Here is a 16,881-nt window from a genome sequence, read left to right on the forward strand (position 1 = left end):
CACTAATAATATTGCTGTGTGTGATGCGCACTGGTGGAACTGTACAGAACACTAATAATAATAATACTGTGTGTGATGCGCACTGACTGCACTGTACAGAACACTAATAATAATGCTGTGTGTGATGCGCACTGGTGGCACTGTACAGAACACTAATAATAATAATACTGTGTGGAATGAGCACTGGTGGCACTGTACAGAACACTAATAATAATACTGTGTGGGATGAGCACTGGTGGCACTGTACAGAACACTAATAATAATACTGTGTGGGATGAGCACTAGTGGCACTGTACAGAACACTAATAATATTGCTGTGTGTGATGCGCACTGGTGGAACTGTACAGAACACTAATAATAATAATACTGTGTGTGATGCGCACTGACTGCACTGTACAGAACACTAATAATAATGCTGAGTGTGATGCGCACTGGTGGCACTGTACCGAACACTAATAATAATACTGTGTGAGATGCACACTGACGGCACTGTACAGAACACAGTAACAATAATGCTATGTGTGATGCGCACTGACGGCACTGTACAGAAGACTAATAATAATGCTGTGTGATGCACACTGGTGGCACTGTACAGAACTCTAATAATAATGCTGTGTGGGATACGCACTGGTGGCACTGTACAGAACACTAATAATAATACTGTGTGGGATGCACACTGACGGCACTGTACAGAACACTAATAATAATACTGTGTGGGATGAGCACTGGTGGCACTGTACAGAACACTAATAATAATACTGTGTGAGATGCACACTGACGGCACTGTACAGAACACAGTAACAATAATGCTGTGTGTGATGCGCACTGACGGCACTGTACAGAAGACTAATAATAATGCTGTGTGATGCACACTGGTGGCACTGTACAGAACACTAATAATAATGCTGTGTGGGATACGCACTGGTGGCACTGTACAGAACACTAATACTGTGCGAGATGCGCACTGGTGGCACTGTACAGAACACTAATAATAATGCTGTGCGGGATGCGCACTGGTGGCACTGTACAGAACACTAATAATAATGCTGTGCGGGATGCGCACTGGTGGCACTGTAAAGAACACTAATAATAATGCTGTGCGGGATGCGCACTGGTGGCACTGTACAGAACACTAAATAATACTGTGCGGGATGAGCACTGGTGGCACTGTACAGAACACTAATAATAATACTGTGTGGGATGCACACTGGTGGCACTGTACAGAACACCAATAATAATACTGTGTAGGATGAGCACTGGTGGCACTGTACAGAACACTAATAATAATACTGTGTGGGATGCACACTGACGGCACTGTACAGAACACTAATAATAATACTGTGTGGGATGAGCACTGGTGGCACTGTACAGAACACTAATAATAATACTGTGTGGGATGAGCACTCGTGGCACTGTACAGAACACTAACAATATTGCTGTGTGTGATGCGCACTGGTGGAACTGTACAGAACACTAATAATAATAATACTGTGTGTGATGCGCACTGACGGCACTGTACAGAACACTAATAATAATACTGTGTGTGATGCGCACTGGTGGCACTGTACAGAACACTAATAATAATACTGTGTGGGATGAGCACTGGTGGCACTGTACAGAACACTAATAATAATACTGTGTGTGATGCGCACTGGTGGCACTGTACAGAACGCAGTAACAATAATGCTGTGTGTGATGCGCAGTGGTGGCACTGTACAGAACACTAATAATACTGTGTGTGATGCGCACTGGTGGCACTGTACAGAACACTAATACTGTGCGAGATGTGCACTGGTGGCACTGTACAGAAGACTAATAATAATACTGTGTGATGCGCACTGGTGGCATTGTACAGAACACTAATACTAATGCTGTGTGTGATGCGCACTGGTGGCACTGTACAGAACACTAATAATAATACTGTGTGTGATGCGCACTGACGGCACTGTACAGAACACTAATAATAATGCTGTGTGTGATGCGCACTGGTGGCACTGTACAGAACACTAATAATAATACTGTGTGTGATGCGCACTGGTGGCACTGTACAGAACACTAATACTGTGCGAGATGCGCACTGGTGGCACTGTACAGAACACTAATAATAATGCTGTGCGGGATGTGCACTGGTGGCACTGTACAGAACACTAATAATAATACTGTGTGTGATGCACACTGACGGCACTGTACAGAAGACTAATTATAATACTGTGCGTGATGCGCACTGGTGGCACTGTACAGAAGACTACTAATAATACTGTGTGATGCACACTGGTGGCACTATACAGAACACTAATAATAATGCTGTGTGGGATACGCACTGGTGGCACTGTAGAGAACACTAATACTGTGCGAGATGCACACTGGTGGCACTGTACAGAACACTAATAATAATGCTGTGCGGGATGCGCACTGGTAGCACTGTATAGAACACTAATAATAATACTGTGTGGGATGAGCACTGGTGGCACTGTACAGAAGACTAATAATAATACTGTGTGGGATGAGTACTCGTGGCACTGTACAGAACACTAATAATAATACTGTGTGTGATGCACACTGACGGCACTGTACAGAAGACTAATTATAATACTGTGTGTGATGCGCACTGGTGGCACTATACAGAACACTAATAATAATGCTGTGTGGGATACGCACTGGTGGCACTGTACAGAACACTAATAATAATACTGTGTGGTATGAGCACTGGTGGCACTGTACAGAAGACGAATAATAATACTGTGTGGGATGAGTACTCGTGGCACTGTACAGAACACTAATAATAATGCTGTGTGGGATGTGCACTGGTGGCACTGTAGAGAACACTAATAATAATACTGTTTGGGAGGCACACTGGTGGCACTGTACAGAACACTAATAATAATGCTGTGTGGGATGCACACTGGTGGCACTGTACAGAACACTAATAATAATACTGTGTGGGATGAGCACTGGTGGCACTGCACAGAACACTAATAATAATGCTGTGTGGGATGTGCACTGGTGGCACTGTACAGAACACTAATAATAAAACTGTGGGATGAATACTGATGGCACTGTACAGAACACTAATAATAATACTGTGTGGGATGAGCACTGGTGGCACTGTACAGAACACTAATAATAATACTGTGTGGGATGAGCCCTGGTGGCACTGTACAGAATGCTAATAATAATAATACTGTGTGGGAGGCACACGGGTGGCACTGTACTTACAGAAGCCCTTATAGAGACGTGAAGAGACCACTGATGAAGTCACTTTACTCTGAGCACATCGCAGGGACGTGCTCCTTTTGGAGCCCCTCTCCCTGCATGAGGTATTTCATACATTATGGCGGTATTATCACATACTGCAATGCAATTTTTGGCACTAATATCATGCCCAGGGTCGTATTCAATTAGAAGCAAAATGTCCGTTTCGGCGCTACTTTTTCGCCAATGACGTAATTTTCGCCGGTTTCAACTTATCCCCGTATTCAATTCCAAATACTTTTCGCCTAGGCGGAAAGTCAATGCAATGGACCTGGCAAAAACGTTTCGCCTATGAATAGCAGGTGGAAAAAAGTGCAGAATTGGGGTTTTGGGGTGCAAACATGGGAAAACCACCCAGCACCCTTTGAACAGCCCCTCAAAAGGTAAACTGTGTAAATAAAAAAAACTTTTAAAAATTACTTAAAACCCCAAAAAACTACTTTAATTTTGGGGGTGAAAAAAAAAGTTGGGGGACAAACTTAAAAACTAGAGAAATTTACTCCACGGGGGTCCCTAAGTATGCCTCAGGTGTTTTTAAGATTGCAGGTGCTTGCGGCAGATGGATTTTTCACATTTTTAAAATCTTCACTTTAGCAACTTTTAAATATGCTCACCCATTTTTAGGTACCCCAAATTTGCTGGGAATAGTTATTTTCTCCAAAAAAAACCCTTCTAAATGCTTTTCTTCACCACTATTGTAAAAACGCAAAATAGCACAAATTACGACCATTTAAAAACCCCAAATACCTTCAAGCAGGGCTATTCGGGGGTATCCATAGTGAACCCCCATGTCAGAACATCTTTTGTGGGGTGTCCGGCTGATTTCCCCGTTTTTTATAGGACTTTCCGCCTGTTCAAGTTTCGCCGGGTTCTGTTTTCGCGTCCTTTGAAATTGAATAGGGCAAAAAGCGGGCGCATGCGTAAAGTGTTTTCTACAAAAACACGCAAAGTCCGGCAGGTGAAAAGTTCGGGACTTTTTGCCGCTAACTGAATACGGGCCCTAGATGGAATTGAATGTGATTATTGATAAATGGGCCTTGTTGTTTCTTTCTCTGTGATATTCGTACCATTATCACTGTCTGGAGAGTACTACAAGTCCAGGCTCCTGCTGTTCTCCGTATTACTGCTGCCAGTAGCAGACGAATACTCTCTGGTGGGTCACCTGTATTTAGAGTAAGACCCAAATCCACCTCCCCTCAATTTACCCCTATACATGGCTTGTTCACAGATCATCTTTCTGCCATCTCCCCCCCGAGTGACTCTGGAAACTTATTGTAGATGAGAGAACGCTCGTACCCATCCCTCCAACCACTTCCAATCCTATTCCTGATATACTAAGTATACAAAACCGAATTTTCTGTATATCAGTATCGCCCTGGAAACATGACTTGTCGTCCTGATAAAAACATTTATTTCTGTAGAACTGCAAGTGCATGAATCTCGTCTGCACGGGGTGTCCAATCACTTTTGCCTACATAGTGTATTTCTCCTTAACACGACAATAATAACACTGTAACTCCAAGCTTAATGTTTAACTCTGACGGAATATGGAAAGCAATGACCAAGTCCTGTTGCCTCCACCTTAATGACACGGGCAGAATACGTTCCTTAATTACTCAGTTTCCACTAAATAACTGACCCACTCTCCTAAACTTCCACATTAGTTACTGTAATCTCCCCTCATCCAGAAGGGTTGGGTACAGGATGCCAGCGCTCGGGATCCTGGCGGTCAGAATCCCAACAGATTTAGTATACAGACTCCTATCGGTAAGTATCCTAACCCTACCTCTAAACCTTCCTCCCTGCTGCTAAATCTAACCCCCACCAGTGCCTAACCCTAACCCACTACTTACCGATGGGATTCTGAGCACCAACATCCACACAGCTGGGAATTAAACTACATCCCATCCAGACTCCTCTCCGTAATGCTGCGTCTTGTTCCCCATTGTACCACTCTCTGCACTGCATCCTATAGCCGACCCTTCTTCTATCCCCCTCTCACTAATGCTCCTGGGCTTCTCCTGCGCTGTGTTTATGGAATAGCTAACAGGTCTTATCCGGGATGTAGTCAGTATCCCGGTGTGTGGGATGCCGATGGTCTAAATACTGGCGACGAAACCCCGACAACTTCGGGACCCCGGCACCAGTATCCCGTCTGACGCCATCCCGAAGGTAAGTATCGCCAGTTAGGAGAGGGTTAGGGTGCGGGGTTAGGCACTAGGGGGGAGTGTTGGTCATCGGGGAGGGGGAGGTTAGGTTACTCACTAGGGGCGGAAGGTTAGGTTTCGGCACCTGGGAGGGAGGGTTAAAGTATGGGTTAGACTTACCTTGTTTGCTGTATACGTGGCATCCCGACCGCCGGGAATCCATACCCAACCCATCTTATCCGACTCCCAATTGTGTATCCATCAAGCTCTCTAACAAAACCCAACTCTTGATGGTGATCTATTGCCCCTAACGGCTTCTCAAAGCAAAACCTCCAATAATTAGATGTCCCCCTCTAGGTCACATTATTAGTGATAAACACTATAGCAGAATCTTCCATACACACTGAAGGGGGAATTCAATTAGTTGCAGGATTTACCATGGGCTTCCTGGGTAAGACCACAGACCTATTCAATAACTGGCCGCTGTAAATTACTCGTGGATTAACTGCGCTCGGTAATTGCATAGCTCCAGGCACTTAATCTGGAATTTATGCCTTACCACAGGGCTCACTGCAGGATATGGGGCATACTAAGGGATATAATTGAATAGCTCTGGACACTTAGGGGCTGATTCAGCTTAGGATATAATTGGCAGCTTTGCAATTCCATCCTTGCCAATATGTGAATGCAGCAGGAGGCGTATAACACCCCATTCTGCATTTGCAATACCAGCATTGGCGATCACGACAGCTGAGTAAGCCTGGCTGGTCGGCTTGTGAATACAGGAAACTGTATCCGTGGACGCAGCCCCTGGCCTTGCCACTCCCGGAAAATGGGGCGTACAACAGGGGAAACGCTGGCCGCCCCCGCACCACCCCTTAAATGTCTCTGCCTGTCAATAAGGCAGAGACATAGAAGCGACCACATGCAGGACCCGTTCTGCGCACGTGCAGATTCTCAATAATTGGGATTCTGTGGTCAGCATCGCACTTGTGTACACTGCCGAGTTAGCCCCTTAGTGCCCCAATTAACAACGAGACATAACCCCTTTAGCAGGGCTATGGCCTCCTTTCAATATTTAACGAACAGCGTTAAACTAAGATTACCACTGTCTGTCACTATATCGCTTACACCATCTATAGATGGCAAAAGCAATACGGTCCCCATTGCCGGCAATGGGGACCCAGCAACAGCCTTTCCGGCTTCCGTGAAGCCTTACAGGACTGCAGGGCCCCCGCTGGGTAAACGTGGCATGCACATGTGCAGACCGGCCATCACGTATGGTACAGCAGCCCGTCGCTGGCAGGATGCCGCAGAGGCTGTCGCTGGAACTCGCTGGAGGGGTAAGTACTGTTAAATACCAGTGGTAAATTCATTAGTATCACTGCAATACTAAACGAAATATGCTGCTTGTATTGAGGTCCATTGATTAATTAACCTAGGAGCTAAAAGCCTGCAGTAAATCTCACAGCCAATGGAATTCCCCCCTCACTGTCCCACTGACAATTACTGGGAGATAGAGATGGAGGACAGAATAAATCCAACTCATATAGAGGAGTAATGGACAAGACATTTTTCAGATTTTTATTTAAAAAAAACAAAACCCTACAATCCGCCCAAGTTACAGTTGCACAGTATTAAAATAAGCCATTTCTCAGATTAATTACATAGGACAAAATATAAATACGGGCTTGAAAGCTAGAACATGTTTTAATATTGAAAAACAAGGATATCAGTTTTTACCGCACCCAGCACACCAGATTTCAGGATCACTTCACAAGAGCAGAGGAGAAATGTCCCACATTCTGCTCAGCTACAAGAGCGTATGTACAGTGATCCAGAAAACCTGCAATGCTGGAAGAACAGATGAAAAGGAGCACGAAAACTATTGTTGTAGAAGTGAGTAAAAAAAGGGGGCTAGGGGCACGCAGCTTAGCCTAGAATTTAGGCAGGTCAGGGTTTAGGTAGTGCATTTATTTCCAAATGTAACATGAACTGACATTTCTTTATACTGTAAGCAGCTTATTAGCAGTGCCCTAGTTATGTGCCTCTGACAGAAGCGATGAGGGTGGTACGGGGATTGTGGAACAAATAAGACTGGTAAGTAATCATCTCCAAATGAGAATAACGCAAAGTATATGGACGCTCCAGGAGTGAGACACAGGATCACAAATCCTAATGCATAGTGTTAATGGACGGATTGTGGCGTATGGCTATCTCTTTGGTACAGGGAGAAAAAGCCGAGGTAGCATATAGTCTCTCCAGTATGCTGCAGGGATCTTCACATTCAGAACACCCTATAACCCTCAGTGGTGTGAGGCATCCTACATAGAACACGTTCCAGGGCGGCTAATAAACAGGAGACCTGGCCCTGGGAGCTGACACCAGGATGAGGGGAACATTCAGCCAATGAGATTCCCCCGTACCCTCTATTATATTACCTGCCGCCACTCATTTGGGTAATTATTATAATCTAGGCAAACTCCTGGTAAATGACCACATAGCCTATTCCTGACTCGTTAAACCACCACCATTAGAACATATTTTTAAGAACAATTCATTTGTTATTCCAATTCTTTAAGCAGTAATGTAGATTAGCACATGCAGAGGCATCTAGCGTCATTACATCATCAACAGAGATCCTAACGCTCACACACTTATCACATTACATGTAATCCTGTTACAGAACCTATTTTCTTCATAAATTAAATCTATAAAATGTGGACTTGTGTCACTTGTGAATAGGTACATACTGTATGCGGACACCTTTAACTGATAAGAGCTGAGGCACACCTGTCTTATTATAGATGAGGTATCGTGTCCTTATAACTCCTAGCGACCTCAGGTGCAATACATGTTGGAGTTATAACAACTTATCAATAGCAATAAACAAGACTAATTTCTATCCTGAACAAGTCAGCCAGCGGCTGTCACATGATATAGCGGCTTCCTACGAATGGGCGATGTCGTGCGCCACAGGGATCCTGAGTGAAGCGCTGTTATGTAAATCAAAGGGAGAAACAAAACCAAATTGATGACTGGACAGATGTAAAGTTATACAATAAGACGTGAAGGGATGGACATTCTGTGGACCCAAATACTATACAAACCCTAATTCAGAAGAAAAGTGAAAACATCACAACTAAAAAAAAAAAGGCACTTTAGGAGATGGACAATTTACTACCCCCACGCTTACACAGTATGCAATCAGTATGTCTCCGTTCATTATGCCAACAATCACAGAGTCAACAGTGACGATGTCGACATGGTTAATGAGTCTACATCATTAATGTCAACACCTGTTGACATTGGAAGTGTTGACGTTGTCATAATGGACAGTTCCACAAGGCTTAGGGCTGCCATTAGGGTTAGGGACAGAATGACAGGAAATACAGTATATCATCATCATCATCATGTGTTATCATGTGTAATGTCATAATTATGACCAGGTTGGCACAATGGATGTCCAACAAATATACCGACCCTACTCAAGCTGCCCTTCTGTCACCTCTGTGGCTCTTACAATGCGCTGGCTACATCCATGCTGGGAATAGGATTGGGCACAGTACGTTAGGTCACTGCCCCATATAAGTCGTGTGTGTCCAGGCAGCTGGGGGTCATAGAATTTTCTATGGCAAATACCTGAGGTGCCACATGGCTATGGGTAACCCCAATTATGAGTGCCCTATTGACCTAACTTGGACCCAGATAACACTTGCCGCCACCTAGTGTAACAATATCGCAGTCCAATATAACCATTTCCCTGTCCTTCTGTGCGTTGGTATCAGTCATCGGCCACGATGGACAAGGCACGCAGTTCTGCCAGTTTGGCCTCATTTTCCTTCTCTCTCTCAGCGTCTGTTAGCGGCACCTCGTCCACCTGCTGCGCCAGCTCTCCAAACACCCTGGACATCTCTGTGTAATAGACCACCTAGAGAGGAGGAGATTACGGACATTCAGTGCAGGACCCGTGTCAGAGTAGGAGCATCGCTATGGGGGATATGGCTGAAGTGTGGTGGTGTGAAAGGGAACGAACCTCTGCACGGATCAATGACTGGAAGCTGGGCTTGAAGAAATCTATGCGACTGTTGTAAAATTTCGGCATCTCATCTAACAGCTGTCGGTTCTTCACATCAAAGTCCTCCCGAACAGGACGTAACTCTTCCCTGGCCTGGAGCAAAGGACACATCAAAGTGTGACATCAGCATACCGCGTGCACAGTTCATATTGTGACTGGAGACAGTTCAGAGTCACAACACTAGATGGCAGTGTCTAACATTCTATTACCGGCTATCGTGCTAAAGGACTGTAGTGCTGGTCCCCAAGGGGAGATCTTTAGACGTTTCAACCTATAGAGCTACAGATGTGTCCTCACACATTTAGCCTCAATACGCCAGACGGTGCGAGTGAGCTGCCAGGTCCTAAGGAACTGTGTTTGCGCCAGGCGCCTTTTTCTTTAGAATATGTGTCTTCGTAGCAATGCGATGCGGTGAGGATGAACCAGGAGACTGCTCTGATTAATTTGATAAGCGACTCTTGTTCTTCATTTACAGACTGCACACAGATATACAATGGAACTTGCCGTGGATAAAAGCTGGGGCCATGTATACAGAGTCGTCAGACTACGGTGTACACAGATACACAAGGGTCACATTTCATATTAATCAGTGCAGTCTCCTGGTGCATCCTAGTCACATCGCATTTCCTCCAGCTACAGAGCTTTCCTAAAAGACATACTGGTAGGTTAATTGGCTTTTTACCTAAAAATGTATCCTAGTGTATAGGTGTGCGTGTACATGGCCAATAAATAACAAAATGGTTTTAAAAATATTTTTCTAAAATGCTTTAAAGCATGAACTGTAATTATACGTCATGCAACCACTTAAGTGGCACTTACTGAATGCACTTATGAACAGTACCCCGTATTGGCCACTTTAAGGTCGGGTAGCCGGCACTCTGCATAGCGTTTTGGTGTAAACGTTTTTCAAAAACGGAATTCACGCATCGATCTTTGTGTGATAAACAATTAAAATAAAAAGTACACATATTTCTCACTGCACCTCGGGCCTGCTACTACGCCACCCTCCTGCAACTTCCCCTGGTCATTTTACCCATCAGTGCATAACAGGGCCGTAACTAGGGTAGTGCTACCAGTGCCATGGAACAGGGCACCGCAGGGCAGGGGGCGCTGTTTGGGCCTGCCAAATTTCCTGTTTATTATCATTCTCACTTGTAGCTTCCTCTTTTATCCCCAGTATCTCCTGGCTGCCCCTATCTCTTCCCTGGCCCTTCCCATGAGGCCAGGGCCCTTTTTCAGGTGCAACAATCTTATGTCCCTATTAAAAAAAATAGAGGGGAGGGGGGGGGCACCAATGCACAGGGCACCAAAAAGTCTAGTTACGGCTCTGGTGCATAACATTATGTCTTATTAATCATTTCTGCACTTTGCCCTCACTCATTTTTGATTCTGTTCCCTTTGTTATTATTCTGTTACCATATACGTCTTCCTGCAATGCGCCGCCGGCTTTCCATATAATGCACCGCCGCATGGTCCCTTTCCTATGATATCTATATATAATCCCCCACTGTATGTTATACTTCTACTAATGGCACATCCTGCCAACTGTAACCTACGTAGTGCTCCCCAGACGGCTGCTTCGGCTGGTACTTTCATGGGCAGGATGAGCAACACGTGGAACTATTCATATAGTGTAAATGAAAAGTGTCTAATACAATATACATGTATATGTCTTTGTCCGTGTATTGCGTATCTCACATATTGTAACTGATGAAGTGCGCCCAAGATGGGCTGCCTCGTCTGGTACTCTCATGGGTAGGCTGCATAATGCATGGTCCTGATGATTTTTTTTAGGATCCTACATCTCACTTTAGTATTATGTACCATCCCCATTATGTGTCATCTCTTCCAGACATTGCTTATTCCACTCTGTGTAACCTATGTGGTGCGTCCAAGATGGCTGCCTCGTCTGGTACCTTTGTGGGTAGGATAAATAATAATTTATTATTCAAAATGGCTGCGTCAACCCTGTATTATGTTTATCGGTATCTGTATTTTCCGCAAATCTAAACAGCACCACGAGTCCTTCTAAATAAAATTATCATCATCTTGCAAATGTGGAAATAGTCAGCTGCCACAAAGTGTTATAATATGAGATATGGAACTTACCCTTGTTATCTCTATTTCTACAAAGTCCATAGGGTTCCACAGGATACCTTGGGGTATAGGCGATGGCGGCAGACATCCAGGCATCACAGAGTTAAATTTTCAGCCTCCCAGGATGCCCTGGGGTCCCTCTCCTATACCCCGCCCCCGAGCCTCAGGCCACTCAGTTTCGTTACAAGCCATAGGCCAGAGCAGGAGCAAAAAAAGAGAGAGAAGACAGTCTGGAACACACAAGAATCACATTCTCACCAGAAGGAGACGGAGAAACCGGTGACCAGATCAAAGCCCATCTGCAGTACAGGTGCGACAGGGAGGGAGTCCTGTGGAACCCTATGGACTTCGTAGAAATAGAGATAACAAGGGTAAGTTCTTAAGATATCTCATATTTTCTACTTCAGGGTCCATAGGGTATCCACAAGATACCTTGGGGATGTCCCAAAGCAGTATCCTTTAAGGGTGGGGACGCTCCTGTGCTGTAAGGAGAATCCGCCGCCGAAAGGAAGCATCCTGAGAGGCGAAGGTATCAAAAGCATAATACCTTACAAAAATATGGACAGATGACCACGTGGTTGCCAATCACCGCTGAGGCGCCACGTCGAGTTGCCACGAAGGACCCACAGACCTAGTGGAAGAGCTTTAATAGAGGATGGAACAGGAAGACCTGTGAATCCATCCTGCCAAAGTTAGCGTAGTGGCAGGCCAACCCTTTTTATGGAAACCAGAAAGGACAAAACCGAGAGTCTGATTTCCTAAATGGACTGGTACGGTCAACTTAAATTCTTAGCGCCCGTACCACAGCCAAATAGGCCTCACCAGCAGACAGGACTGGGGAAGTAAAGGCAAGCACTGCCCTGTTCCTAGGAAAGATGAGAAAAAGGGAGGTCTACATGACAGAGCCTCCCATTCTGAGATCCTACTGGCCATATTAAGAGCCAGAAGGAATACAGTCCTAGCCGTAAGCCATTTGAAATCCACTGAGCCCAGTGGATCAAATGGCGGTCCTCAGAGAGCCCTAAGGACCACCCACAGCCAAATCCCAAGGAGCCACAGGTGGAACAAAGGGATGCTGAATATAACGTACACCCTGCACAAAGGTGCGGACATCAGGAAGAGTAGCAATCCTACACTGAAACCATACTAACAGGGCAGAAACCTGCACCTTCAGGTAAGCAAGGCGAAGACCGTTATCTAAGCCCACCTGTAGGAAAGCCAACCTCTGGATATCCGGAATACCCGAGGAGCCTAGCCTCTAGGGCGACACCTGAAAGAAAGTATACCATACCTAATGGTAAATTCTTGCAGATAAAAACTTCCGAGCTCTTAGCATGGACAGAGCCCCTGTTAACTATAGCGCTGGAAAAACTCCTAGACCTTAAGAGGGCAGTCTCCACCGCCACACCGTCAAGGACAGACAACCCAGGTCTGGGTATCAGCCAGGATCCTGAAACAACAGGTCCGGGCGTAGAGGCAACAGCTTCGGAGTGTTAACTGAGAGGCTCCGAAAATCTGAGTAATAGTGCCATCTGGACTACGCTGGAGCTATCAGCTATTACTGGAGGAAGAAGGGATAACGGAGGGACGAGGTACACAACTTGGAAGGTCCACTGGACCTACCTACGTCTATCAGAAGAGTCTCATCTCTGAAAGGCTCCACTTGTTCACCAGAAGATTGAACACCTCCTGATAAAGAGGACATTTCCCTGAATGCACGTCTTGACGGCTGAGAAAGCCTGCTTTCCATCTGAGGATTCCTGAATGAACACTGCCGATGACGGCAGGGATATAGCCTTCCACCCAAGCCAGAATTCGGGACACCACTGTTAGTGTCGCCTGACTTCGGGAACCTCCTAGGTGGTTTACATAAGCCATCATGATGGCGTTGTCAGACTGTACCTGCACGGTATTTCCGTGGAGGACCTGTCCTGCATGCTGGAGAACCTTGAATACTGCTCAGAGTTCTCAGATGTTTATGGGAAGCGCAAAAACTACTGATGTCCACCTGCCCTGGAACAAGTGTGGACCCGTCACTGCTTCCCAGCCACGGATACTGGCGTCCGTCTTCAGAAGTACCCTGTCCGCAATCCCAAAGGGGGTGCCCCTTGTTTAGGTGAGCTTTCTGCAGCCACCAGGCCAGAGAGAGACAAACCTCCGGGGAAAGCCTATTGACTTTATCCTATGGGGCAACCCATCCCATCCGGAGAGGATCAAGTTCTTTAGAGTGAAGCTGGGTACTCTCCACCATGTCGAACAGCGACACCCTGGAACTCAGGAACCACATTGCCAAGTGAATAGACACTCGGCGACTCTGCAGGCAACTGCGTACCTTTGCCTGTAATGCAGAGATCTTTTCCTCAATCACAAAGATCCTCAGATGTTGGGATATGGAGCATCCTCTGTGAAGAATCAGAGAGGACCATTTCCAGTTTATCAGTCAGCCCTAACGTAGCAACACAGATATTGTCCGTTGCATATGGCACTGAAGTATCTCTGGAGACCGTGGTAACAACAGGAGGTCACTCGGATAGGGTAACAAGCGGACCCCCTGCATCCGCAGGTGGGCTGCCATAACTACCATGACCCTGGTAAACCGTGAGGCCAGACCAAGGGGCAATGCCAGAAACTGGAAATGCTTATCGACCACTGCGAACTTGAGGAAAACACTGGTGTGCTAAGAAAAGAGGGATATTCAGGTAGTCACCCTGAATATATCCAACGACACCACAAAATTCCCAGGCTCCATTGAATGATGGAATGCAGGGTCCCCCTCCCGAACCGAGGAACCCTTAAGAATTTATGAAGGATTCGAGGTTGAGAATGTCCTGGTAAGCCCCATTGGGTGTCTGTACCAGAAAGAGGATGGAGTAATACCTCGTTCCCCTTTGGGGCAACGGAATAGGTACTATAACTCCTGCCTGGAGCATAGAGTGTAACACCCTCAAAAATTACAGGGCCTTGTCCTGAATTGACAGAAGACCTGTAACGAAAAACCGTCTGGGAGGCTTTTACCGGGAAGAGAGGACATACCTTCAAGAAAATACTTCTCTTACCCCAGTGTCCGTGGTGGTCAGACACCAGCACTGGGCGAACTGGAGAAGCCGTCCTCCAACTCTGGGGGCTCCCGAGAGGAGGCCCGTCCCGTGAGGCTGAAGGCTTATAGTCCAACTTGGGAGTAGGACGTCTTGTACTCCAAGCCTGTTCTTATGGCTGAGCAGATTTCCTGGCTACTGATTGTCTTGGAAAGCTGTATTTTAGACTTACCCTGGCTTCACAGGGCCGAAAAGACAAAGTCCCAGACCCTGATGGGACTGTAGCCGATGGCAGACACGCAGACGTAGCTGCTGCCTGCAGGGCCACAATTGCGTCCAGACGAGGGCCAAACAGGACGTGTCCCGTAAAAGGCAAAGCATTCCAAATGGAATCTGCGTCCGCTTTCCAAGAGCGCAACCACAGGGAGCGGCAAGCCGCTACTGCTGCCGAGGAGATTCTGGAAAGGAGTAGCCTATATGTAAGACCGTCTCATTATGAACGTGGCAAAGTCTCTGAGAATTTGCCACTATCTACCTGCTCTGCTGGAGAGTCAGTGTGCAGAGATCCAGTTACCTACTCAGTGTTCCATGGCTCTGGCCCCCCAGCACACGGCCATAGCCGGCCTGGAAGCCCCTCCTTCAAAGAGGACCTGGAGGGCATGGGCAACGTAGCACTCCTCACTAGGCGTGTAACATGAGAATCTACCCGTAAAGGTAACTCCCATTCGGAAATGTAATTATCCGCAAAAGGGGTATGCAAAAGGTCAACCGTTTTTGAGGCTGGAACAGCTTACCCGGAATTTCCACGCCTCCTCTAAATGATCCACCTGACCAGATAGAGGAATTACAGTGGCAACACCCTTATCCTTAAAGGAGGCATATTTGGATTTAGCCACGGTGGATATGTAATAACCAAAGCCGCACGGACTGCCCGTAGAAGGCCAGGTATATAGACTTTAGACCCAGACTACGCCTCCTTTGCACTAAGGGGCTCGTGTCTGTAAAAGTCAATAATGTCACCGTCATCAGACGTCATGTCTTTACCCGTCTGAGACCCGAAAGGCCGTTTAGAAGGCCGAAATGGTGACTCCCCCTGTAAAACGTCCATCAGGTGCTATACCATTTGGACAATAAATTCACCCACACAGGCTCCTGCGAGACCTGGGGGGGCGAAAAACAGGATACACTGGGGTACCATCAACTGTCCAGGGACCCCTGCATGTGATGAGACCACCACAGGCTGAGATAACCCCTATGGGGAAACGCAGGGGGCGTTGCCCACAAAGGCTGTAAGCAACTAAGCCAGCCGAGGGCGGTCCCCTTTTCTTGTGCAGGCCCAGTGACAGAAATGGGGCGTGATATATAATACAACATGCCCTCCATAAACCCTCAGCGTCTACATATCCCTCCGCTAACTGCACATGATATCAGTACATTATAGCTGGAAGAGGATATCCTCGTTCACTTTCCGACATGAGGAGTGTGAACGGAGCGTATGTGACCTCCCACACAGAAAAACCACGTTTACTGTGAGGTAATAAACACCCTGCGACACCGCACCGCAAGGGCTGTAGCAGAAGAACAGGGATAGGAAAAGGCTGACAGTCAGAAATGAAAGTACAGGCAAACAGCGCTAGCATTTAAGTCACATACAATGCACAGATAACATCCTGCATTACAAGCACTGCGATCAACTACACAGACCAGAGCCTGGTAGGAAACAGTGCTGCATACACTGACCTTAATTGAAGGAGAGGTATGCGGGGGACCCGGACCGCAATGGCATCTATATCAGCTTCCAGCAGCGTTTGCCATCCCCAGCACACGTAGTGAGAAAATGGCCACAAGGAGCAGAGAGAAGGCAGGGCCCGGGGGAGGAGCGCTGACACAGCCCGCTCAGACCGCTGTGGAATGGCACTGTGCAGCGGGGGAGACGCCGGCTGTGAGACAGGGAAGGCGTTCTCCCCTGGCGTGCTATTAACCCCTGGGACGCCGCGCTGTACCGCACATGCTGCGGCCCGCTGTCCCTGGTGGTCTAGTGGAAGGCGCAGGATCAGTACCTGGCCCCACGCGCAGCCGGTCCCCAGGGAGCCCCCTGCCTGGGGACCAAACAGGACTGTGTTACCGGCGGGTGCCCACCGCGGGACCCCGCCGTTTACCTTGTTCCCCGTGCATCCGGCCACAGTCCAGGTAGCAGGGGATCACCGCTAGCTGTGACCCCAGCTACCTACCAGCATCCCCGGATCGGTACCGGCGTTCTGGTACCGGCGGG

General features: G+C 47.0%; 1 protein-coding gene across 1 annotated transcript in view; it reads right to left on the reverse strand.

Moving 5' to 3' along the window:
- Window positions 1-6,957: 6,957 nt before the first annotated feature.
- BIN3 (bridging integrator 3) overlaps window positions 6,958-16,881 on the reverse strand; it is a 44,051-nt gene continuing 34,127 nt past the window's right edge. Inside the window, exons 8-9 of the mRNA XM_088443420.1 lie at window positions 9,436-9,570; window positions 6,958-9,330 (exon numbers count right to left, since the gene is read on the reverse strand). Coding sequence (XP_088299546.1) covers window positions 9,184-9,330; window positions 9,436-9,570 — 282 coding nt within the window. The 3' untranslated portion in view covers window positions 6,958-9,183. The remainder of the gene's footprint in view (window positions 9,331-9,435; window positions 9,571-16,881) is intronic.

Source organism: Taudactylus pleione, unplaced genomic scaffold (assembly GCF_031769625.1).
Source record: "Taudactylus pleione unplaced genomic scaffold, aTauple2 ptg000329l, whole genome shotgun sequence".
In the NCBI taxonomy this organism is placed as follows: Eukaryota; Metazoa; Chordata; class Amphibia; order Anura; family Myobatrachidae; genus Taudactylus; species Taudactylus pleione.